At 37.2% G+C, this 27,905-nt stretch overlaps 1 protein-coding gene across 1 annotated transcript in view; it reads right to left on the bottom strand.

The window, feature by feature from the left end:
* The window catches only part of TMEM131 (transmembrane protein 131), a 92,420-nt gene that overhangs the window by 47,588 nt on the left and 16,927 nt on the right, over positions 1–27,905 (bottom strand). The window contains exons 2-6 of the mRNA XM_052705673.1: positions 24,564–24,625; positions 15,489–15,529; positions 8,551–8,619; positions 1,572–1,695; positions 512–628 (exon numbers count right to left, since the gene is read on the bottom strand). Coding sequence (XP_052561633.1) covers positions 512–628; positions 1,572–1,695; positions 8,551–8,619; positions 15,489–15,529; positions 24,564–24,625 — 413 coding nt within the window. The remainder of the gene's footprint in view (positions 1–511; positions 629–1,571; positions 1,696–8,550; positions 8,620–15,488; positions 15,530–24,563; positions 24,626–27,905) is intronic.

Below are 27,905 nucleotides of genomic sequence, written 5' to 3'. Positions count from 1 at the left end.
GAGACTTACAAGGCAAGGCTGGATCAAGGCCCTGGGCAACATGATCTAGCTGTGGTGTCCCTGTTCACTGTAAGGGAGTTGGACTAGATGGCCTTCAGAGGTCCTTTCCAACTCTAAGGACTCCATGATTATCTCACTTTTCAGCCTCTTTTATCTGTACAGTTTATCTTGTTGAATCTCAAATGGATTTTTTTTGCCAGCATAATGAATAAAACTGTCTTATCAATGTATCAAATAAGCAAAGAACAAAAGAATGAGTTGAATCACTGCAGCGAGCCACTAACACACACCCCGTAAAATCCCATATAGTTTTCAGCGATCTGGCTTATATTACTGGCCTGTAGATATTTACATATTTGATATAACTGCATTACAACAAGCAGCTAGAGTGAAAGCTTCTTTAACTTGTCTGGAAAAACACTGCTGTGTTGTTAAATACGCAGTAGTAGATACAGCCATAAGGCTAATTCACATTTTACAACTTTTTCTGATTGTTCTCCACTTATCTTACCTGATAAGTAAATACCCCATGGTTAGAAGTGTTAATAAATAAAGTGTTCTCTACATTTCCCACTACTCTTGCGAGGAAAACTACATCAAAGGATGTATTGCCTCCTGGAAGAATTTTCTGGGGAAGAAAAAAAAGGCAAAGAAGAAGGAAAAGCAAGTTTATTGAGGTCATTGCACTTTTCAGGAAAACACTTTGTGTTACAGAAGATATTCATTTGTTCTTTATTCAACACTGAAGTTAGAAAGTCTACAAGAGACTTGGAGAAAAGCATACATATTGGTAATGAGATAATCAAAACATTATTTTACAGCTAACGTCTACCGCAAAACTATATTCAACCATACTTTTAGGCTAAACTGTAAGTTCAGAATTCACCATTACATAGAAATACCTTGGACTGAGCTTACTGAACACAGGAGAAAGGCAATTACTACAGAACTTTGAAAAGTGAGAAAGGCTGCTTTATAGTCAGCTTTTCTGCAGTAAGGACTTCTTTTAATTGTTTGTTGGACCCTGCTAAACCACAGGCTCTATGCACAAAACTGAAACTAGAGAACTGTATCTGACGGTAACATGGTTAAGAGAATTAAACCTACTGACACCATGCTTTTCAGCTTGCAAGTTCTTATGATATGGCTGTAATAGCTACAAGCTGGATTAGTGACTGCTCCAGACTAATACCTCTTCACTGTATCTACAGTCTTCACAAGACTCTAAGAACAGCTCATAGCTGTGCACGTGCTCTGAAGTACAGGACACTTAACAGTCACATCAGCAGCAAAGGTATCTGCTGCTAGTGACAGTATATACTTACACCCTAGCTGGAACTCCTAAGAAATATTTAATTCCTTCTTTTCTAGTACGGTTTGCATATGATTCCACACTCAGTTCAAATTTGTCTGGTAACCGATTTGAGATCAAGATCTGAGGTATCCTAATATTTTTAGGTACATAATTAATGAGATAAATGGCTCACTTAGGGAAGCAGGGTTGGGCAGGAATCAAGTTCACATACAGAAAATGAAGAAAAAGCTCATTTTGAGAAAGCAGAATAACTTACCCTATTTTGAAAAAATGACGCATGAAAATGCGATGTTGTAGCAGATATTGATACTAGTGTAATTGTTTCTTCTGAGCTAGGGTTATGTAGGTAAACTTTCTCCATTTTTGGCATTCCAACTGGCCTACAGAAAAGGGAAGAAAGCATTTTAAACTGTTAAGATTTCTAGCAAACAGGACAATGGGTTTTGTCCTCTCAAGAGAAATAGGTACATATTGCATCTGGAATACTGACAATGAAACTTTGCTCATGTGTTTAAGTAATGTATATAATTCTACCTTAAATAAAGGCTAACTTAACATTTTTTTCCTTAATATTTAACTGATTACTTATTATTTTTTATGAAGACTTACTTAACATTGCATTATCCTACAACTGGTACCTACTGAAAAAAATATGCTATTTTTCAGGTTTCTACTTCACAGTCAGAAGAGGTGAAATGGTCTACTCTTATGCTACAACATCTGAGTAATCCTCCTTCAAACACTCCTTCAATGACATCAGTATAGATGGACTTGAGCATTTTATCTGCTTGGAAACTGAAGGACATAAATGAGCTTCTATAAGCCAGCAATTTATCAGTGAATTCATTGCTTAGAGAAAAGTCTCCATACCTTGAATAAACACTTTCTGATCCCACTGACAAACAAAAAGACAACACTGAAAAAAAGCTTTCAGCCTTTCCTGAGGATCAGCCGTTCTCCTGTTCTCACAGCAACTTCTCATGTTCTCCAGCTGAAGACAAGTTCCCAGCAGCAACCTGCTGCCTGTCATAGAATAGTTTCTTGACAATTCTCTTCCCTGACCATGTTCAATAGCTCTCCAAGGTGAAACCATCTTCTTCCTATTACACTTCACTCTTTATAAGAGGAATTCAACAGCTAAAGCCAAGAATCAAGCAGAATAATTCCAGCCAACCACAATAGCAGGAAGTAACAGAATAGGAGCAGACTTCAAGCACTGTATCGCTTATGAACAACCTACTTGACTAGCATACTGCTTGTGGTCTCTGGAGAGAACCAACTATGTACTGAAAACTAGGATCAAAGTTGATTTAAGCACCGCTTTGTTACGATCTTTAACGCATGAAAAAGCACAAAGTCAAGAAATTATCTTGAATGATTTGGTAAGACTGAACTCTAGTTTGTTCCCAGCAGGAAGGTAGTTTGGAAGTAAAGTACACTGTGCCAGGAAACGTTGTAAACAACAGCAACATTTTAAGGCAACAACAATTTTCCTGTACTGAAAAGAGGCAGATTTAAGTCACTATATTTGAGAGGCTAAAGCCCATTTAAAAACAAACAAACAAAAAACAACAGTAGGGAAGTAGTCATGACAGACATCACAGTCCTCTGAACTTCAGATTTCAGACAAACACCACATTGCACGTGATAAAAGAAGTCACTGAAAAGGAATTCTATTGCTAGGACTACCTTTCTATTTTACAACTTTGTAGACTATTTTGATTTTGTAACAGCATCTCTAATATTTTGCTTCGCTCAGATAGTTTCCTTGTATACCCTAACCCTGACGTTAACTAAATCGAGAGAAATAGGGGGGGAAAAAGATAGAATTTGTCTTTTCTCATGAGACATAGTAAAATTCAGGTAAAACAATGTGCACCAGACACACGTAACAAACCTATACCCCAGTCAACAATCAACTAAGAGATACTCTCCAGGCTGTGATTTATCTAGTCACAGTAATCTGCACGAGTACAGTGTTTACTGGTGCCAAATCGTACAGAATTTCCTGGAGCAGTCACAACTAATACTTCTCACTGCAATAAGATGACATAGATACTCATCTTCAGACAAGCAGGAACTGTCAAAACATGCGATATTTTGCTCCTGATCTTTTGTCCCTGTAAAACGCTGGGCCTCCCCACACTGATAAAAAGCAGATACTAAAATGTGGATGAGAAGATGGTAATTACCAAGGGTGAGGTGCCCGTTCAAATAGGTAAATAAGCCTGTGTGGATGCACCATTTTTACTGTTACAACTCAACTCTTTCTAGTATCTAAGTTAGCATCTTGAGTACATTGTCAGCACATCTTTGTAATGGAATTCATTTCAACTCTACAAATAAAGAGGCATACACTTAACTAAAGGAAAGCAGTTTCTGCAAGGAGTTGGGGAAACAAATCCTTGAGCTATTGGCTCAGACTTGCAAAAATATTTAACTACTCACTATGAAGAAAACACAGACTGAAACTGTCCATTTAGAAGAATAATTATTTTCTTCTTACTGCATTTAGTTGAGATACTTTCATTTAGGGAAAAAAAAAGCTGGCTTGATTTAAAAAAAATGATGCCAGTGTATAAGCAAAAGCCCAAGAATGTAAACTTAGCAGATGAATTATTCTCCCATCTCCTGTTCTTTGCAGCAAGATTGGAGAGAGTACAGAATTCAACCAACAGCTTTCCACTTATATGAGGAAATACTAGGAGTTACCTCTGGAGAATGCCTTCTGTAACCCATTCTTACAAAAAGTATTGGCTCCTTACAAGAACTCAGGTTAAACATGAGGAAAAATTTCTTTTCCAAAAGAGTGTTCAGGTGCTGGAATGGGCTGCCTAGGGAAGAGATGGAGTCACCAACCCTGGAGGTGTTCAAGAAACACTTAGATGTTGTACTGAGAGACATGGTTGAGTGGGAAATAGGTGGACAGTTGGACTAGATGATCTTAGAGATCTTTCCCAACCTTGGTGAGTCTATGATTCTATGAAGGCAGTTCCTGATATTCAAGAGTAGAGAATCAGCAACTAGAACACTGTCCTGCTTCACATGGAACTATAAGCATTGCTGGCCGAGTGATCCAAGCAAAATACTTAACTGAAGTAACCAAAACCAGAAGTTTGAGAATGCAAGCTTGTCTCATTAATTGGGAAAAGCAAAACAAACAAAAACCAGAAGGGATCCATATATAAGGCTACAGTTCAATTGTTCATCAGCTTCCAGATTCCAGTGTTTTGGTTTTTTGTTGTTTTTTGTTATTCATCACTTTTGTTTGTTCCCAAACAAATGAAGAACATTTTCATATTAAACTTACAAGAAGTTTGTGTCCACATAACTTGAAAAACCCTGAAAGCAGCAAATGTCACATTTTATGCTAGAAATCAGATCCTGCAAAACACATCATACCTTTTCCAAGCAGTTAGCAAAATTCAGTGTACAAAACAGTACTAGCATAGAATTAATCGATAGTGTCACCAGCTGTAACAAAAGCCAGTGTAAAAAAAGATTATTTGCTTTGGCGGCACTTCTATATACAAACAAAATCAGAGGTACATTTGGACTAAGTGTCAACTTACTGTCAACTCTTTCTTACATTTAAACTCCAACAGAAGTGAACACTTCATTTTGCAACATGAAAAAAATCCCACAATCTCAACCTCATGCATATGAAGTTTATAAAACATGCTGCATACATTGTAGGTACCTGATAGGTCCCAGCACAGTTCATAAATATATTTTTGAAATATAAGAGAACAACCTTACATAAAATGACTTGGATAAACTCCTCAGTTGCTAAAATTGTTTGCAATTTACTGTTCAAAAACAGAACATCCTTGAAACACAAGAGCTTAGGAATAAAAATGCTACTAAAACCCCTTCTAAGCAAAATATTCTAAAGGAAATACAAAACAAGATTGCTAATAAACAGAATGCTGGAAGATAGTTTTTTAGAATACTGTCCTACCACCGAAAAACTATCTAGAGAGTGGGACTCAGCTCAAACTGAACGATGCACAAATGCCTATTCACCACAGAAGCATAATAAAAGCATGCTTTTGTACGTTACCAATAACCAATCTGAAAACAACTTCGGTTTTAAAATAATTTAACATTTTAAAATGTTGGCGATGAGCAGTTCTGACTTGTAGCATCAGTATCCTAAAATCCTCAATATCAAACTACTCCATCATCAAAAGTTATTTCTGCCAAAATTTTACTGTGAAGAACTGACTTTTCATATTTTCAGAGTTGAATTAACATAGATGAAAGCAATGTGTTAAGATCTATGAAGATTTAAGCTCTCTCATAAAGCAGAAACAAGAAGAGAATGAAAACTACACTGCATCATAGTCTTCATCTAGATGGACCACCTGCAACAGCTCAAAATATGAAGATGCATCTCAAACATGAGAAGCTTTACAGATAGTGACTGTCCTGTCAAAAGAACTTCTGGGCAATCACCTTCCAAAGTTACAGAAGACTACCCAATGGTTACTGTCTTAACATCAAAGAAAAGAAAAAAAGAGAGAGAGAAGATTCTCATATTAAAAAATGAGTGATATTCCATTTAGTCTAAGCAGTTTCTTGGATCACTGACCTGAAAGAACCTGCCTTGGTCCCACCCCATTCCCAGAGGCTTAAAGTATATCAAGAACATTTGGGATCCTTTGAAGCAAAGATTTGCATATCCTAACATAGAGCACATATTTCTTGTGATAAGTCTGAGATTATCTGGATTGTCTTCAAAGTGGTAGAATACTGTATTATTTTGTGTTAAAGCAGCATTTCAAAACCAACTCTCGTATAATAGAAGTTTGCAACCACTGTAATCTCATCTCCAGGTAGAACACAAGGAAGTGTGTCTACAGGACTTATTTAGCAACTGAATCCCAGTTTTGATTTTAGTAAAACAGATTTCCATTAATATCACAGACGTTTAGTTGGCAAAATTTTGAAAGACGTGATTAAACCCAAACACCAGTAGCAGAACAAAAACGTTACAAGAAGGATGGGCTATCTTATGACTGAAATTAAATGTTGCAATTCCTTTAGCCTAGAAATGATACATGTTGATAGCTTTGCATCAACATGACCTTTGGAACAAGCTTGCTCTACTAAATGCTACCTAGTAACAAAACACTCTATGTACAACTCTTACTCAGAAACTAAACACGTGTTCTAGGACTTTTCTATTTTCAAATAGATTTTTTATTGTCAAATAATTGTCAAAAAGAAAAGACAAAGTGAATACAAGAAAACCCTGTCTAATTTAAAAGGTGAAAAGCCAAAAGATTAAGTATGAATTGTTTTACTTCCAGGGAGCACAGCATATGCAGTTTATTCAGACCCTAAGTTTGAGTTGCTCATCACGTCTCCAAGTCTGTTCACCTCTATTTAAATGCCTAAGGGTAGATTTTAAACTGAACACTGGGGCTCCAAATCAAAACCCTTTGTAAAGCTGTTTTTCACATCTTACTCTAGGTCTTAATAAACCAGAAGATTATTTCTGCCTGAGGTTATTATCTAAACAGCTAAATTAAGGGTAACAGACTTTTAGATTAAAATTTAAAAAAAAAAAAAAAAACCACCAAAAGCACAAGACAATGATGCAAATTCTGACACACACACACACACGTTCCCTGTGTTAACAGATAGAAGTCAGCAACCCCTGAGTTCTATACTTACTGTACAAAACCCCTTACGCTTCTTGTAAGTAATTGATTTGCACTATTTTAATGGTATACTAGATCCATACTATTTTGGTGCTTTCAGCTTACATAAAAATCAAAAATATAATGAACAGCTTGAAGTATTCATATTCATGTCAGTGTGTGAACTAAAAGTAGTTCATTTATTTTAAAAAAATGGAGTAGATTGGAAATCCACACAAAAAAAGTAGCACATACAGCCACTTCAGGTAAGTATATAATACATAAATGACCTGCAAAATTAGCAGACTTCAAACTACATCAATAGAACATTTCATTTTTAGCCAATGAGGATTCAAAAAACTAAAACAAAAAAAAAAACCACAACATCTTTGTTGTCCAATTCTGTAATTACTATTAATGGAATATTTACTTGGTTATAACAGCAAGTCACTTGAAATTAAATCAATACATTTTTACAGGAACTCTGGTTGACAATACAGGAAGGACATCGAGGTGCCGGAGCAGGTCCAAAGAAGGGCTTGGAGAATATGCTCTATGTGGAGAGACCGAAGGAACTGGAAGCACTGAAATAGGCTCCCCAGGAAGGTGGTTGAGTCACCATCCCTGCATGTGTTTGTGGATGTGGGTCAGGGACGCAATTTAGCGGAGGGTTGTTAGAATTAGGGTAGTTTGGTTAGGTCATGGTTGGACTTAATGATCTTTAAGGTCTTTTCCAACCTGAGCAGTTTATGATTCTATGATTTTATGAAGAGCAAACTGCTGTACAAATTTCTAAGTTTGTACCACACTCAACTTTATTACTCTATAACACAGTAATGTTTGTTAGAGAAAAGATGCAGTTGAGCCAGACTTCCCATTCCATATTTAGCTACTCAGCTTAGAACCTTGTTGTCCTCTTACCTATGACCAGTTACTAACAGAAACAAATATTTGATATTTTGAAAGAGTAACGAAGAGCTTATTGTGATTTATTATGTCTTTACTACAATCAGAAAATAATGAGTTCCTATATTAGATCATATTTCTGCAGACTGACACAAATAAGCTCTGTAAAACGAGTGATCTCCATCTAACTTCACTGCGTAGATATTAACTTTCTGTCTTTGGATAAAGGCTATTTCTAGAAAGCCACTCTTTGTAACCAATACAAAATTACAACTCCTTTTGCTTCAGAAACAAGTATACACTGTATCAACACACAGGTGTCACTTTGCACATCTCTGTAATGACTATATCCATATTTAGCCTTTCCTACAAACAAGGAATAGGACATTTTGTTAATAACCCACGGCTCATCCGTAAACAGAAGAGCCTTTCACCCAGCAGCAGTGCTGACTAAAGATGAGGGAAGTTTCTCACAAGCATTAGTGCACTAAGGCATACTTATGCTGTTTCTTCTCCTCCGTTGAACTGCTAACAAGAATGTTCGAGATGTCATCGCTTCAGTTTACACTGTCCTGAAGTCTGAGTCAGGCACTGAAGCTGCTCTCCGTACACCAAGCTGTCTTTCACTTTTCAAAGCTCTTCAGGTTTAAGTGAACTGATCAGAAGACTTTCTTAACTTACTGTTCATGGAAATCCAGCATTGGTGGCTCGAACCGCAGAGGTCGGCAATTTCCCCGATATAGGGATACACTGCAAGAAAAATTGAAATTCTTAAAAAGATACACTTTTTGCCTCCTTTCAGCTTGAATTACCCTATTCATTAATACAAATAACAGCATATCTAATTCAGCAGAAGAAACATAGCTTGACAAACTTGTCCACAATTTATAGTAGTTTTACGTGATTATGTTATCTCCAAGAAAGACTATGCAGAAGTACAGATATTGGAAACAGACATAATTGAAACTCATCATCAGTATTTAGAGGAAAAATACGTGTTGCAGTAAGCTAAATAAGTTTACATCATCTTTCATAGCAATATCCAAACATTCTTCTCAGAATAGCCAGCAAATACATGACAATACACATGAGTTTCACTAGCTACACCTGTAGTAACACATAAACCATCTGGATCCAATTTGCTGGTGCTGATGTCACATGGGAGAAACCAGCCTATATTTTTGCTGTTAAACCTCTTAGTACTCAAAATACAGTAACTTTGGTCTAGAAACATTCTTTGGCCTCACCTGTACTAACCTCCTGCTGGTACCTGAGAGACTACTGGCAGATGAAGGCTAAAATTTAAATACCACTCAAACCATCCAGCAGTAAAAACCACAAAGTATCAGAAACCACTCTCTGGTAATGTTTAACTTTTATTTTTACTTTTTTAAGTTCAAACTGTCACAGTCAGAGAGCACAATCAATAACCCACAATGTAAGTTGGAACAATGAATACAAAGCAATTGAATTGACTGAAACATTTTCTTGTTCAGAATGAAATGACTGCGTCCGCACTCACATCTCTGTACGTCAGTAACACTTTATCTTAGGCTGAGTAAAATTCTTGATCATACAGTGAACAAAAAGCAGGGAGACAGTAATGGAAGGAAGGACTACACAATGGCTCTGGATCAATGGCTTTTTTTTTTTTCCTATCATTAGCAAAATAGCACTCCTCTTTCAGATCCTGTTTTCTGACTTGGTATCAACAACTACAGACTCCCAGAGACCAAAATGTAACCAGGCACCCTGGGTAAAGAGAGGTGCTCTAGAGGCCAACAGGGCAAGAGATGTTCCCAATCTACCTTATCAAAGGGAAAAGCAAAAAGGTGTAAGGTATCCTCAGAAAGGCATCTGTGGCTAGCCTTATTCAGCTGAGGCCTTGAACTCGACTGTCTAGCATACCTTCCAGAAAAATAGCTGTCAAGCAAATGTAGATGCCTTTCCAAACTGTAGAACCGTTTCAACAAGGAAGGCATTTATAGGAGTAAAGCTTCAAAATTGGAGCATGAAACCTTAATGTATTCTCTAGTAGCCTAAAACTGGGCAGCAACAACACTATAACACATTCACAGTATATTTTAAATTAAATATAAAAAAAAAAACCAGAAACTCTTAATTATTCACTCCAGTAATCTAGAACTATATCCCTCCACTTCAAGTACAACACATGTGTAAGAGATCTATTCATGCTTTGAGCTGATTTACAGCTCTACACATCCAGATGTTGAAGCATCTTCAATACTACTTAAAGCTTAGTCCTTAAAAATAGCCCTATCCCAAGATGAGGTGTCATACAGACTGCTTTAATCACACATATTTGTATAAATCTGAAAGCAGTAAAAACGCAGGTGCAAGTCCCAGTGGTAGGAAGAACAGAATTTAAGCCTATAGAAAGCACAATTCTTGCTGCTATTGTGCTGCTGTGCCTCATAGAGCAGTCAGATACGAGCTAAAACCAAACCTCACATAACACGTGCTCTGCAAAACCAGAGTTACAGACACAATTAAGCTGGAAAATTACAATAGTAATGAAATTTTGACAGGATGAAACAAGTTCTTAACTCGTCTTCAAAGTGATCACCTCCCTTCTTCAAAGCTTACTGTCCTATTTAAAAAAAAAAAAAAAACCATTTGTAGCACTTTTTTTTAACTAGAAATGGCAAAGCTCACACATCTCTATTGTCAAGATAATTGTAACACTGAACTGGAAATACATACTTTTCTTCTCAAGTGATTGTTAAAACAGTTCTTTCTATAATACACTGTAATTTCTTCCAGTTTCAAACTCCTGAAAGGTGAGCCATGCAGCACTTCTGTTTTTATTGGTAAAAGAACATAACCATTCCTTTTATGTAAAAGGTATTAACTTTTTAAAAGTTATCTGAAATATTTATAGTATTTCTAGGAATGATAGTGAAGATTTTTATTACAAAATGTATTAAAGTCACTTCACCTAACTTGGACAATCAGGATATAAGCAACTCTTCACATACTTGAAAAGTTCAAGTATCACTTGATTTAGTACAGATTTTTTAAAAGATTAGAGGTTGGTAAAGGCAGCTACACCACAGCAAACATCAACTATAACATAAGTAACATATACAGTAAGGCTCAAATAGAAACGAGCAATATTGAATTCCATGACTTTGCCTACTGAAAGGCCCAATTTGCTGCAGACTTACAGGATGATGATAACGCCTGTTCTGCTGGGCAATTGCTCACAGGAGGCTGGATACACCCATGGGTTGGGCAACTTTACAGTGTAATGACATTTAAGTTAATAATTACATATGCATGAGGAGCTCTAGGCTTCCCAGGCTTGCATCAGAATTACACATTTTTCTTTCCCTGCCCCTTCAAGTTTTCTCATCTTCGAGGTCAAGAAGAACATGAAAAAGAAAAGATGCATTTGAATGAGAAAGACCTACTGACATCTGCCAGCAAGCAAGCTCCAGCAGACCAACAATTAGCCAGAAATCATCTGAATCTCTGAAGTTTTAGGAAAGGCTTGTATGTGGTACTGACCCAAGGATGGTCCCTATGCTTCTACCCTTCTCCAAGAATTCTGATTTTAAAAGTGAGACTTCAGACTGAACTACATGCAGTCCTGGACACAACCATTTCCCTCGCTGTACCTCCATTCTGTCATCAGTGCGAGAGAGCATTTTCCTCAAGTACTTAAATAACTACTTTATCAGTAGAACATAGACACAGCATACTACAAAATGTGATCCACAGAAGTGCAACTTAAAGCCCCAATAAGGTTATTCCCAGAAACAAATATTAAAGATGCTTAAAATATCAATGCATGGGAAGACGGATGTCCACCAGTATCAAGACATCCTGCTACTTAAGAACATTTTGAAAAACATTTTAAAGAAATGCTGCCGCTTATCGCAGTATGATAGGCATTCAATTTTACATCAGCCATGCACTTCTGCATTTGGAGATGGACAACATCTTTAAAGAGTTCTGCAAAGTTTGGTAGTAACTGTCTTTCTGTGTTCTCCCTTTACCGTTCTGGGATTCCTGGAAGATGCTTGTGCTCTGTGGAATCTTATCTATACCATCTTTAATTGCTACTGTGGAAAACTCAGATCTAAGGATTATATCTACATGCATCTTTCCCATATTACTTTAACATTTGTATAAAGAGTTTTACTTCTTTTCCTGTGCCATAAGTCAACAATATAAAGAAATAAACACAAGAGCATTAAAGCATCAAACCGAAAGAGATCTCATTGCTTTAGTAGCACTTAAACTCTTAGAAAGCCACTACTCTATTCGTTCTGTTGCCACAAAATAAAATGAAAATGTCTCCAAAATTAGCCATATTAGTTTTTAAAGTGGCAAAGTCAAATATATCACAATGGGTACTTTTTTTTTCATGGCAGAATGTCCTTGAAAGAGCCACCTTAAAGATGGAACGTTTTAGGCTACAGTAAGTAACCAATCACATTTCCCTTGTCACATTCGTGACCTTCAAGTATTAAAAAAATAAGGATGTGCTGCAAACATCAGAAAACGTATTTAAAATTTATACCTAAAACAATTTTAGAAATAAGAGCATTAAATGTAGTCTCAATGAGAAAATCAGCTCCCACAGAATATTTGCTCCCTTAAATACCCAGCATCAGTGACAACTGTAAGTGCAGATGAATAAAAACACTAGCAATAAAGGTTTTTAATAAACCACATGTAGGTAGTGGTTGACTTAGTTATGCCAGTATTAACCCTTCATCATGATAATGTGCTCATTATATCAAATGTTAAAACTTCAAAGTTTACTTTTACTTTCTCAGGTTGTGTGGGGAAAGCATAAGGAGAGAACAGAATCAATTGAATTGATGTACTGTAGTCCAATCACAGACAAGAACAAAACAAAAATTAAGTGACTCGCTCAGTTCTCCCCTCCCACTTAGCATTAAAAAGCAGATCAAAGAATTGAATAAATCATGTAGATAGGAAAGAAATATCTGCAAGCTATACCAGGAAAGAGGTATTACAGTCTCTAATAAACACAATGCTAAACAAGTCATCTAGAGAAGTTAAGCATGTGGATGAGACACTCAGTTTCTAGCAATGGCATTTTACACAATCACTTAGAAAGAAATATTGTGGGAAAAAAAAAAAACAGTAGCCACAAAGCCAGGGAGAGAAACAGAGACAGAAGGCAAACTGAGTATTTACCTTGTAATACACCACTGAAAGGCATGCAGTGCGGGTCTTTATGTTTTTATTGCATTGTGACTGAACCAAATAAGCCACTGATATGAAGAACACGCTGTATATTTCACAGAATATCCTGAGTTAGAAGGGACGCAACAGAATTGTTGAATCCTGGCTCCACACAAGACTACCCCAAAATCAAACCCTATATCTGACAGCAGTGTCCAAACGCTCCTTGAACTCCAGCACTGGGGCCGAGCCCACAGCCCTGTGCATCCCATTCCCCGCCCACCGCGCTGTGGTGCAGCCCCTTTCCCTGACCCCCAGCCGCCCTCCCCTGACAGCTCCATGCCGTTCCCTCGGGCCCTGTCGCTGTCACACAGAGCAGAGCTCAGCGCTGCCCCTCCGCTCCCTGTGAGGAGCTGCAGCCGCCATCAGGCCTCCCCTCAGCTCCTCTGCTCTGAGCACGAGGGACCTCAGCCACTCCTCACATGTCTTGCCTTCCAGAGATGAAGTCTTCACAGACATCAGTTGAATGCTTTCTAGAATTTCTTCTACAATTCTCAAACTAGAAAGTTTTTCATATCTGTAAGCCTGTTGTTTTTATTAGAATACACTCTAAAACACAAACTTCCAACACAGATATAAATTTTCTCAGATGAGAAATTAAAACAAAAAACCTGAACTAATCCATGGCCTGAGCATCACTGTCAAGGGCCATAAAATTTCTGTGTTTTCTAGGGGACAAAGAAGTCAAACACAATCCATACATCCCAATAAAAGCAGCACCTTCTTGTTGCCATTGAGACAATTATTTAAACAACCTCCAAAAAGTCTGATTCACCATGAGACGAAATTGGGCCTTTGAAGTTCCATCATTATTCCTTTATGTATTCCTGTCTGCATACTTGCAGTCCGACTGACATGCTGCAGCACATACATGTACAGCTCTAAGTGGAAAATTTGGAGTCTTCACAGTTGAGAAATAAACAGGTAGAAGTCGTGAATGGCAGAGAGAAGCCTTCTGTGCTGAGGGTGGGGAGGGGAGGAGAGGTGGGAAGAAGCAGGGAAGGTAAAGCAACAAGAGTTTTCAAGTTTTATGCAGCATGACTAAGCTACACTTCCTTAATTAAAAAGCAAATTGAAGTTGCTAGAATACAAGTTTGACAAAATTCACATTACCATAATATACAAACTGGCTGAAGCTTCAGATTAAACTATGCAGTAGCTGCCTTATTTCAATACATAATATTAACTCTTCTTGTTTACATTATCAAAAGATAAAATAGATTTATTTTAATTTCACCCGGCATGAAAAACCTGCTACATCCTCACAGATTCTTCAGCATTTTCACATTCGCTCTTTGCCCTTGCTAAGCTGTTCATTGAGTATTAGAAACTTAACACTAGGTAAGCCAAAATGTATGGTATTTCCATATAATTCAGATTTACCTCACAATATTTAGGTAAGTATCTAATCAGGAAGCAACAGAGATGGGCAACAAGATGATATCAACAGGGATGAAGCCTTTTTAAGTACAAAATGAGAAGAGTTTGTTTTTCACCCCAGAGATTTTTCAAAACTTCTTGCAAAAAGATGCTCTTACGCTCACATTTAGGCAATACAAACATACACACATGCTGATCTGTGTGTTCCATTAAAGGCAAAGAACTATCTGAGGAGTCTTCAGAAAAAGAATTAGGGATTAGGAAGAAAAAAGGACACCTTCTGCTCCTCATATACTACACAGTTCCAAGCAAGGGAGGAAAAAAAGCCAAAAAACAAAAACTAAAGGAAAACTATTGAAAGCAACATCATAAAGCTGTTTTTCAAAAGGGCTCCTGTGTTGCAAAAAAGCTTTTGCAGCATGTAAACAAATCCACTCCTTAAAACATTCAGTGAAACAATACAGAAACCTACAAAAATCTATTCCCTTGTTACTTGCGCAGAATTATCCTGTGGCATATATTACTAAGTGGATTAAAGAATTCAACTTGATGGATTCTGTAATTTATTTCTTATGCTAAGTAATTTAGCTGCCCAAGCCTCCACAATACTCACATCACCACTATTCACACAGTTGCAGTAGGTATTTTTAGTGTAATAGTCAAGGCTCTTGTTTGTTAGCAGAAAATTGTTATCAAATTCACATAAATCAAGTGAAACATTTCATATTTTTCCTATGAAAAGCTTGTTCTTTCTCACACATTCAAAGAACATAAAAATGATATAAATAAGCAAAATAATTTTCTATTAATAAAAGTTCAAAAATCAAAATTAGAAAAAGTTCCACATTTTATTTTCTCTATATAATAACAATACTCAAATCTACAAAATTTGTATTTGATTTTTTTCTAATACTAAACTTTTTTATTCTTGCAAAAAATATCAACAATCTCACAATAGCATGGCTGTATTAAAACTTTCAGAAAACTCTGCTTACCTTTTCTGTTGATATGAACTGAGGCCTATAGTTGTCTCAGTCTGTAAAAATAAATAAATATATAAATTGAAGGAACTGACAGCATTATATTTCCTGTGAGGGAAAAAAAGTCAACATCTCTAACAAGCTATTGACCATATTTTGAACAACAAAAGAGGAAGTTCTGATCAGAAGAGAAAATGTATAGCAGCTTTTTTTTACAATTACTTGCAGAAATTAAGCCAGCAGCTTCTATCCAAAGACCATTCGGCTCCAGACAAGAACTCAAGACAGTTCAAGTGATAGAAACTGCTACAAGCTGTGAGACAAGCAGTAACTTAAAGCAGAAAAGATGATAATACTGTAGGGAGCAATAGAAAGAGCTACCAGAGACACAAGAAACAAATTACAAAGGAAAACATATAAAACAAGTATCAGCCAAGTAATAATCCTACTGCTGTTATTCAACAAACTAGAAAACAAAGAACATAATAACTTCTATTTAATCAGGAAACTTCATCTCCTTCTCTGCTAATGATCTCCCAGCCTCTATTACTGATACCTTTACTATCCCTCTGCTGGACACTACAGTTAGCCATCCGAAAAGAAGAAGGTAAGGCTGTCTAAGAAATTCCAACTAGTTTGCTCTTCCTTAAGAAATCCCAGTCAAGAAGGTTCTGTATGGAATGTCCTCTTTGACACATTCAGACGCGTGCATTTTTTGAAATCCTGTTTTGATCTTCGGTTTGAGGATCAGATGCAGGATTTCATTCCTACTCTTAAAAGCATCTCAAGGCCAAGATCAAGAATTTTAATCTTCTGCAACAGGAAAAGAAGGCTACCATTCTGACAAAGCCCATGGTATATATATATATTAACTCAAATGACACCATTCATAACACTAATAAAAGGAAGTTTTTTCACATGGTGAATGATAATTCTTCATTTTGCTTTTGAGAACTAAAAATCAACTCCCTTGGCTGGGCATTTCATTGACCTCTAATTCATCAACAAGTTCTATTTTCTGTCCTTTGCTAAGAAAAAAAAAGTTTCGTTAAGAAAAAATAAACAAATCTTTACTTCAAATGTGAAAATCCCTACAAGTAAAGAACCCTTTTTTTTTTTTGAAGACAGTTTGTTGAATTTAGTAATTTTTTTTCAGTAATTATTACTACTGAATCATTTACTTAAAAAAAAAAAAAAATGTTCAATTCACAACAAGGGATCAATTCTAGACTGGAAATGTAAGTAATATTTCAGATTTAAGATCAAATTATTTGGTTTAATAAACCTACAACTGATATCAAACTAAAAAAGCTGGAAGTGAATTTACTTACCATTTAAAAACCAAGATAACCTGAGGATTTGATTTTAATTTTAATGACCAGAGAATCAATTATCTTTCTTCTTTTAAAGTCTCTGGGAGAGATAGGCAGACTTCCTGGCAAGGACATGGCAGGAGGAAGGGGTTCACAAGAAATTATGCTTTGAAGCACAGCATAATCAGGGCAGTTTTTCCTCAAAACAGAATTCTAAGAGACAACGTAAGTTGATCTGTATCACCAATTTTATTATAATTCAAAAATCAACAAATTGAGAAGCTTTCATTCAAGCTTATTATATTTGTAACATAATTAGGAAAACAGCACATTTCTTTTTGTTGTTGGGGCTTTTCTTAATGCTTTTTTATTGCTTTTTTTTTTTTTTTTTTTTAAGTAAAATATTTCAACTTGCAATTTTTTCCTAGCTAAGCTCATACATTGACAAGCCTTGAGTTCAACCTCTTAATTTTTTTTTTTTGCTGCTCATAATTTTGCATTTCCAGTAAGATGCAAGTTAATACAGTACAGCCATTTATGACTATTCTCCAAATTTTACTAGTTTCATTCTTCCACACTACGCATTGGTACCAGTGACCTACTGGAAAGAGACAACCAATAATTGCTGAGACAAAGTTCTTCACAAGTAGTCATACAGTCAAACTACAACCCAAAGTTCACAGATATAAATCATTCTGAATTCCTTACCACCACCCTTGACAGTGCAACATCCACTACAATCAAGTACAATCTTCCTTTCAGTAATTGATTTTTCTTCAGAGAATCATAACTAAGGCACATCATTAAATTACCAGCGGTTACCTGGCAGATGACAGAGCCAACAGGTCTGGATCCTATGACAAGGCAATCAAAACAGTTGCTATCAACACTGTCCCATCCTTGACAACTAGCTTTGGCTCTAGCAAAAGAGCAAATTATTACATTTTAAGCTATTTAGTAGGAAAAGTTGTTTGCTACCTACTCTTTTAAATACTCTGACTAGCAGTCAACATGCCCTAATATTAGCCTTAGTGTAAGAGCCTACTCAGACCAGCTTTTAAACAGAAAGCAGTGGAGACCAAACTTAACTCCAGAAAATACAGGAATGAACAGAAATATACATCATTAACAATAGCTGAACTACTGCACAGCTAGAGCTGTTGGGAGTTAAATTATCTGGATGATCCTGCACACGAGTTTACACTCTTGTATTCTGTAATTACAGACTTGCAGGGAAAATATTAGCCTAATGCCTGTACGCTGAGTTTAAAATCACAAATCACTTTGGCAAATTCTAAAAACAAAGTAAAAACCTACTGAAGACTTGCTTATGAAGAAAAGCCTGTTTGTGGTTACAGATGTCTGTGAAATACAAAGCAAAATGACAAATTAAATGGCTTTTGGGAGGTTTGAAATCAGGGTCAGTCAAGAGCAAAGAGCACAGGAAACTCAGCAGCTCAACCATAGCATCATGGAACTAAACCAAAAATAAATCTCATGTGGCAGTTTCTATAATTATCGCTCATTTTTTATTGCATGTCAGCCTTCATAGTCTCACGATAAACAAAGACATATGAATGTGTTCAGTTACGTGTTTCAAATTACTTCTACTTGACCACCAAGTAGAATTATAGTTTCACAACAGTGTTTTCCACTGTGACTATATCCTTTCTCCAGCTATCAAACGAATACCAAGAACTAAGAAGTGTGTACTGATCAATCTGCAGTATAAAGTGCAAGTTTTGCTGAACATCAACGGTTTGTCAGGCAAAGAGAACTAAAAAGTAAGCTTTTAATAAATACAGGTTATTTTCCAGTGTAGAATATACATCTGTAATACAGCAATATTAGAAAAATATGATTTACAGGAAAGTATTATTACAACTTTTCTGTACAGAAATACTATATAATAACAAATATAATATAATAACAAATACTACCTTGCAATTACAAGCTTGATACAGATGAGGAAAAAGGCTGCTTGTAAACACTGTTAATATTTCAAGAGTTATAAGCTAAGTTACGGGGGGAAAATTTCAATTGGAACAGTTTCACAATTCAGCTAAGTGCCTAACAGCAACAAAAATAAGGTCAGCATAAGAAAAGAAGTAGAAATATACAACTGAGGGGGATAGTGAAGCAAGAGAGAGAAAGATCACCCTTTCTGTCAGTACTATGTGCTTAGAAATCCTCCTACCCAAAATGCTTGCATTCAAGTCTTGGAGATACTTCAGAAAAATGCAAAAGCCTTCTGCACTGGTTTCAATACTTAAAACAACTTGCCGTGGGGGTTTGCACCCTCAAGAAAGATTTTACATAGACAATCTATACCTGAAAGTATACTCCACTAACTCAGCAACAGCTTTGGAATGATCCTGGACCAAAAAAAAAAAAAAGAGAGAATCAAAACCCCCAGACCTTACACTCCAAATGTCACTCTAGACATTAATGTTAACTTCAGCCAGAAAAACAACAAAAAAGTCCCAAGCAACACTTACTTTAATCTTAATATCTCACCAGTTTGTTATAACAGCTAATCTTTATTTTTTGTAAGAGGTCACATTAACTAACACTACATTCAGTTATCTAAACATAGGCCTCCGCTGCCACTTGAGATCAACTGTCCATGGCAATGTGACTGCTGGCAAACTGTCTCTCCTCTGTCCTGTGCCATACCTGCCAGGTCCATGTAGATGTCTTTGGTAGTCCAGAGCTCCTCAGTAAGCGCTGGTTACCCGTGTTTAGACAACTCAAACCGCCAGTGTCTTAAACAAGGTTTAAAAAGGGTGAAAGGGGTGGTGAGTAGCAGAGGGAAACCGGAAAAAGATTTTAACCACCACCTGAGGTTTGTTGGCAACAAGTACATTTCTTAAACATTAATGAAATTCTCAACAACAAACTTTCTGTATTCCTACACTCTTCTGGTTCTCACCTTCTATAAATGTTCTAAATATTATTTATACTGCAGCGAGTTCCCCACTTGTAGAAAAGCTACGTGCCATTAGCAACAAGATGTTGAGAAAGCTACAAAACTGATATAGATGTCTACTTCAGTCCACTGCTTCATTCATCATCAACTCTATGTTCAGACAGAGGATAATTAAAATAAGCAAAATTAATCATTAATATCTTGCTTGAGGTAATGAAAAAAAGACTGCTGTAATCTGGGAGGTAGCTGAAAGTGGACTGAGTCATTCTTGCTACACACTTTCATGACACAAACTCACATAAGGAAACAAAAACATCAGTTGACTTCAGCTGATGCAATATATGCTGTGGACTCTGACTTTACAACAGTCACCTACTCCTGGGCATCAATTAATGATTCTAAAGCCTGGGGGAGGAAATTCTTCCTGCACAAGAAGCAACTGCAGCTTTTAAGGAGCAGAGAGACTTGAGCAGCTCACAAGCAGTGGCAAAGAAGTGAGAAAATACCTTACACACTGTAAAGGAGTTCCAGAGGCCATCTAGTCCAAACCTCAGTACAGAGCTCCAGTTAGTGCAGGTCACTCACAGCTCTATGCTACTGAGTACTAAACGTCTCCCAAGACAGCAGTTCTCCAACTTTTATAAGTAACCTGGTCCAGTGTTTGATTACCCACAGGTTTTTTTCTTTACATTATTCCACAGTTTCCCACACTGCAATCTGCATCCAATGCCTCTCAAACCTCCACAGTGCATACTGTGAAGTCTATTCCATCAACTGCATACTGCCTTTGTGTAAAGAGCAAGGGAAATCATTTCCTTTATCCGGCCTCACTTTTGTTCATACCAACCAGTAGGCAGGTGGCTTTCTTCACTACCTACTACACAAGGCCAACTTCTTTCTCTTCAGCTTGTTGTCCAAGACCCCCCAGATCTTTTCTGCTGCGCTGCTTTCTAGCCAGCCAGCGCCCAGACAGCTGTGTTGCATGGAGTTATTCTGTCCCAGGCATAAGTCCCTTTGAGCAGAAGCCTTGCCTTCCCATCTACCAACTACTTTGCCCAATTTGGCAGCATCTACAAACTCTGTGAGAGAGCTCTCCTCCCCATCATCCAAACTGATGAAGACGTAACTCCACGCTGACCTCAATATCAAGCTCCAGGGGACATCACATGTAACTGACTGCCAGGTGAACTTTGTACTGTAGATTACACCCATACAGGTCAATGGCCCAGGCAGTTTTCCACATGTTTTTCCTGCCCACTTACATGGTTTGTATCTTAGCAGTTTGCAACATGAATATTAATGGCTATAAATACATGAAACGTGAATATTGCTACAGATCATGTCAAAGTCATTTTTAAGTCAACAAACAGTACAAAAATTTGAGGTAGAAACACTTCTCAACTTCATGCCCTGAAACAAGTTACGGTTGCCACTGGTGTAAACACACTCCTAAATTTACCATGACATAAAGAATGAAGTACAGATCGTGCAGACAATACTAAAATTCCTTCAGCTAGAGATTGCAATGCTCTTAGTGTTCAGCTTTCTCACTTTAAAGCTACTGCAAGTCATATTAAGACTCCCCTCATTTGATTTTAAGGATGGTTATAGTTCTACTTACCAACATTTGTGAATAACAGTTTACAGCAGTTTCCCAAAGACAGCAAATATATATTACCTATACAAACTCACAGTTTTCTATTTCTATTCCAGTGTTTCTTCAATAAGCAATAAATAGCAGTAAAAAAAATTCTAGGAGTTAGCCTGTAAGAAAAGCACTTCATGCACTTAAGATTAACATAGCATGAGAAATTATAACAATTGAAGTATTTCACATTAGAAAATGTGTCTGAAATTTGTAGGACTAGGCTAGTTAAGGAATACTAGTACATCAAAAGAAGTACTTTTCAAACACAGTCTGAATGGAAGATCACCACCTGTACTGCGCTGGAAACTTGAGATGTTTATGGCTAGAGCTCTCACCATAAATAGGCTGACCTGGGAAACAGTCTTTTACGAAGCAAAAGCAAATTCTGAAGCATTAATTTTACGTCACTGTCTACTTTTCAAAAGAAAATCCTCAGAAAGTAAGTGTGTGTTAGCTTAATGTAGCTTATCCTTCCACAACTGTTACTTATAATAATTGTTTCAGCACTCCTAATATTCACAGATGACATCATTGGCAGAGAGGCTGGAAGCATCTGTCAGGTTTGGATGAGGCACAGAGAAGTGGGCCTGAGACTGACAAGGTGAAATTCTGCAGAAGGAGAGCTCAAAAATAAAACCAGGAAATGCTGTTTAAATTCATAGGCAGAAGTAACAGATTTATTCAGAGATAAACCTTCCATTTAAGCATATATGCTAAGGAATAAAATTCTCACTTGCTCTGTTAAGACAGAGGGAAAAGCTATATGGTGCAGTATCGTGTTCACCTCAAATACCGCGTTCAGTTTTGGACCCCTGAAGAAGGACATAGAGTTGCTGGAACACATTCAGAGGAGAACAAGAAAGCTGGCAGAGACTAGAAGACAAGACAGATGAAGAGCAGCTGAGGGTAGAACTGGGGCTCTTTAGTCTGGAGAAGGGAAGGCTGACAGGAGACCTCATTGCTTTCTACAACTACTTGAAAGGAGGTTGTTGAAAGGAGCGTGTGAGCGTGTCAGTCTCTTTTCTCAGGTGATAGGATGTGAGGAAACAGCCTCAAGTTGTGCCAGGGGAGGTTTAGACTGGGTATCAGAAAGAATTTCTTCACAGAAAGGGTGGTTAGCCATTGGAATGGGCTGCCCAGGGAAGTGATGGAGTCCTGGAGGTATTTAAGAGATGTGTGGATGTGGCACTAAGGGACATGGTTTAGTAACAGAACTCGGTAGGTCACATTGATGGTTGAACTAGGTGATGTTGAAGGTGTTATCCAACCTAAATGATTCTCTAATTCTATGTGGAGCACTTTCTAATCCACATACTGAAAGTCTAAACCCAGAAGGCGAGACTTTGCTACAGTTATCTACTAGCATTAATGACATTTCCATCGTGATTTTGCAATTTGTTTATTTACATATGTAAGGATTTGTGCTCTTTCACAAGATACAAATTTGTTTTTACAACAATATATCTGCTCTGCTGTTTTGTTTTTTAATTGCACTCAGTAATCACAAGAGGTCACCACATAAAAATTGACAGAACAGTAAATAAATTGTAAGCCAGAGTAAACATGCTGTACCACTCTGATTAAAAGGAACTGCCTTCAATTATGTGTTTTTATCTTAAGAGTGATAAGATCTTAATATCGTAACACCTAGCATATAAAGCAATTATTAACAATTTTTGTCTATCTTGCTGTAGTTTAAAATAATTCAGCAATATGTTAAGAAAAGAAGCAGCCAAACACTACCCAAAGATTAGAGAGCAACATCCAGGAGTGTTTGACTTTGTCCCATCATCATATTTAAACTATTTTTTCACTGTCACATCTGTAACAACATCAGAATGATTAAAAATCCATTTTGTTTGGTTTTGGTTTTTTTACTTTGTTCATTATTGAGGTGTGTCACAGCAGTACTGTTACTTTCTATTCCTGAGAGCAACAGAAGTTGAATGCTAAAGTAACTGAAAAATTTTTAAGTTTGTCAGATTGGTTTTAATTAGTTAAAAAGGAGTAAATGTAGATATCTGAACTCATCCACATCCCTTCCATCTCAAAAACTGTGCTGACACCTTGGCTCAATTGATTTGGTCAGTCATTCTTATTAAACACTTCTTCTCAAGCAAAATATATTCTAATTGAGTATGGAACAGAAGAGCTAAATCTAGTCATTTTTTTTCCTCCTATTTATTCTGGTAAGTGGTATTTCCAAGCAAGCTGAAGAAATCTCCTGAGTCTAACGTGCAATAATTGAGACCGCAGCCAATATATGGAAAGCTTCCCCTGTTCTATTCTGTATGTCAGTAAGTAAGCTACACATGTATCCAAGAAAGGAAACACAGAATCACTCAGGTTGGAAAAGACCTGAAAGATCATGGAATCCAACCATGACCTAACCATTCTACCCTAACTCTAACAACCCTCCACTAAATCTTAAATGTGCTTAATACATAACAAATAAACAACTGTTTAACTATTTGCTTTTTTTCTCATCTTGTCTTTCTCCTCTCACCTATTGCAGCTAACAACATCCAGGAATTTGAACAAAAAATATTCTCAACATACATCCATAGTGCACACATGAAATTCTAGTCAATACAAGTTCTGAACTCAGCAACTCAAAGAAGGGTTAAGCCATACTGCCATGACTTTCATCCCAACATCTACCATAGTATCACAATTTTAGCACATGTTCTTTTAATGTTACATATTTTCTAGGAACTATGTTGCCATTCTCCTCAGCTTTTATTGGCATAAGACAAACAGACAAAATAGTATTTGCAGCAATCTCCACACTGCACTGACTTGGGCTTTCTTTAAACCCAGTGGTAAATTGGTCCCAAGGCTACCTCTACACTAAGGAACCCTGTAACACTTCTCAGCTCCTCTAGTTGTGCATCTCAGCTCCGTATTCAAGATGAACCTTGAGCACAGAAAAGCCCCCAGTTTTTCTGAGAAGGAGAAAAATAACAAAATGTGAACCAACAGGCCAGAAAGAACTGGTGATAAGTTCCACCAGTTTCCTGACACAAAACATCAGGGGACAAGAGCCTCAGGACACACCAAAGCACACTGATGAAGATAAACCTGGAAGGCCAAAACATTTTTGCCAACACTGAAAACTGCTTACTGTGAGTTTCAGAAAGTAGCTATCTAACATGAGACGATGAAGTACTGTTAATTCAGATAATTTACTGAGTACATACCTGCAAAAGGTCTCCTTCATCAAAACGTAGCATTTCTATTATTCCATCCGACTGGATGAAAGCTGTGCAGAAAGACAAAAAACTGCAGTCAATTAACAGAAAAACACCTTAGTAATAACAAGAGCAACATGCATCTAAAATCTGCAGTACCTCGTCTTGTAGATAGAGCTGTAAGCACCCAAAGTAACAATTCAGAGTTTGGCAAAATAGCAAACACAAGTTTGGGATGCTAATCACTCTCAGAGCTCCTAGATGTTCATACATCTAGCAACATACTTTGCAGATCAATCTTCTCAAATGAAAATTAACAATTTATTGTGGGCTCCCCAGAAAGACTGGCTGTACTAAGCTAAGTCAGTATTTGAACTGTATGAATTACTGGGTAGCCAAACAAGTTCAATGCACCGAAGCCCAGTGAAAATTCTGACACAACTGGAATTTCAGTTTCATTTGTACACTTAAAATCTTAACTGTACATCTGGAAAATCTTCACACTGTTTCCTAATTCTCATTGTGACTCTCCAACTTGACAGTGACATCACAGAATCTGAAACAGCTTAGAAATGTTTGGCTTGAGTGCTTCCATATGCTTAAAGTCAATGAGTAGTTCATTCCTCAGTCACAAATAGAATACACAAAAACAACACAAGCCTTTGAAATAAAATACAGCTATAACCTCAAACCTGAAAACTGAAACAACACAAAACCTCCATACTGTGGTATCAACAACTGATCCCTTCCCTACCACTTTCTTTTTTCCCCCAGGACTGTGTTTATCATTCTGCTTGATGACATTTGGAATGTAAGAACACATCTCTCTCTGAAAGGAGGGACAATTTCAGTGAGAAGACATTAAAAGTTTGCCAGCTCCCAGAAACACACTGTGTTAAGAAGAAAGTTGAATCTCAGCCCAAAAAGGGGGATTTGACTCTTTATCTCCCAGTTTGAAGTTCAGTGTTCCAATAAATACAATTATTTTAAGGTCACAATGCCACTTTGTTCAGACGTTTTAAAAAATAAAAGGAACATGCATTACTTTCAAATGTATGTTTGCACATCCTGTTCTGGGTTCCGAGCTCCACCCATTTTTAAGATAGATTCTCCTGAAAAATACACCATCCTATGTTTTGCCTTCTTACTACCAAAAAATGAAAGTTCACATAAAGCAAAGGTTGCCCCTGTCATCTCTGCTTCTCTCTCTTTTTTTTTTTTCTTAAAGCAAAACAAAACGCCACTCCCTCCAAATAATGTCACACATTATGCATTTATTTTTCAGGCCACTGTGCTTCAGACTTCTGAAGTTCAATGCCAATGGGCTGAGGATGCAGACCAGCTCATCCCAGTTGAGGGGGAAGGAGTGGAGGCTCAGGCAGTGAAGAACACGCATGTTCTGCAGCGCACTGACCGTGGCATGAGCAGTACTGGTCATCACATCAGCAATAGCTTACAATTTTGCATGTGTCATTATTATTACCTTAATGAGTTTCAGAACAAACAAAAGGCATCCTCAAGCTAAGAACAGGGGTTCTGTCAATCTTTTACACAGAAGAATTATAGAGAACACTGAACAAGAGCAAAAACAAAAAAGCCATGGGAACAAAACATCATTTTAATAGCTGTTACAATATCAAGTCCTAGAATTCAATGAGGTCTGGGCTTCCAAAACCCAAATTACTGTAGCAAATCTATCAGTTTAAAGATTAACCCTAGAAACAAAGAACAAGAGGATTCTCGTATACATACTGCCAATTGAATGGACAAGACTTTAAAGTCATTTAATTTTGCCTTAAAAACCACTCAAAATCTATATGAGAATTGCAGCACAAAAAGAAAGAACATGAAGCTCTGACACGTTATGTTAAGAACTGAAGTGTGATAGTTAATCAAAATTTCAGAAAAATGCCATGCCTATCCTCCACACAAAAAACCCAAGCTACAAACTGACTCAGAAGAAAAAACATCATCTTTTAACTAGAGAGAAATCCAGAATGAAATTATGTTTACAAATGTGTCTCATTGAAACCAAGCTTAACAACAGTTCCATAAAACAACTTATCTACGAGAGCACTTCTTTCCTAGTAAAGAAAAGGCATTGTACTTCTGAAGCTCAGCCTTTGGGCGCCTCTAGTTTTTTAGCTTTCTGATTTAGAGACAAATCATAACACACCAAACTTCACAGTGACATCAGGCAGAACAAACAAAAACCAGTAAAAAATGGCTTTTTACATTCATAACCTGTCATCATTTTGAAATGCAAAAAAAGCACTTTTTCAAATGAACATTGTTGCATTCTTTATATTTTCTTACAGTTTTTCCCCCCAGTTTAAATACGATACACACAGAGCAGAGAGGCATCAGTTCTTCTGTAATAACGCATACAGAAGCTCCCAGAATCCAGCCCAAGTCTGACGCTCAAGCAGCCTGAGTTCAGGCAGCCCTTCTGCAAACCCCAAACACTTTCTCAGCCACTTCACAGTTACTTCATCTTTGGTTTATCTTACGAACAAAGCAACAGATGTGACAGAACATTCTGAGCGGATGACACAGTTAAATAGAGGCGCCATTCATCATTGGATGGTTCAGAAAATGTTTTCAGAAAGCAGGTGACAGTTAGTGCCAGGTGAAGTCAGACGCACTGCAAAGCTTGGCTGCTGGCCATTTCACAGCAGTTGCTTCTGAAACCAGATCATGAAGATGTTTCTGCGGTTATACCTTTTACTCTGTTTTAGACTGTCTTTCAAACCTCTGTATTTTATCAGTGATTTCATCAAAGCAAGGAAATGACAAGCATATACCCCACTTGACAAGATGAAAGCTTGTTTTTGCAACCGACTCCTCAGACTCTCAATTCAGGATGAAGCAACCGGTCACCTCATTCAAACAAGGCAAAAATGATGATATTTTATAAAAGCTCCACTAGTGAGTCGTAAGGAATCGCCTAAATTCCCTTATGTGTGTAGCTCTCAAACTGCCTGATGCAGCCCAGAGAAAGGACAAAGGTTCCTTCAAAGTGAAACGCAGGCACTGCTTCCTTCTCAGCATTCACCCATTCCAGAATTAGAAGCAGTTGCTCACTATTTGCACTTGCAGTACCTAAGCTAAGCAAGTTCACAAGCTTCTGCAGTGTAAGCCCAAAAATAGCCTTCTCTGTCTTTCTATACAAGTCATGTATGTCACCAGTGGAAGTTATTACCAATGCCAAAAGCAATTAAGTGTGAGATCACTTGGGCATGCTTTACTTGGTGAACCATTCCCCCCATGCTACGGAGGAAGATGACCGCTTCTGCAAAGTCCCTGACAATTTCTTCTGGAGCAGCTCCTTCTCAAAGCCTGCCCCGATGC

This window comes from Tympanuchus pallidicinctus, unplaced genomic scaffold (assembly GCF_026119805.1).
Source record: "Tympanuchus pallidicinctus isolate F22 unplaced genomic scaffold, pur_lepc_1.0 scaffold6, whole genome shotgun sequence".
Classification (NCBI taxonomy): Eukaryota; Metazoa; Chordata; class Aves; order Galliformes; family Phasianidae; genus Tympanuchus; species Tympanuchus pallidicinctus.
The sequence above is the reverse complement of the archived record's forward strand: the minus strand, read 5'-3'. Positions and strand labels throughout refer to the sequence as shown.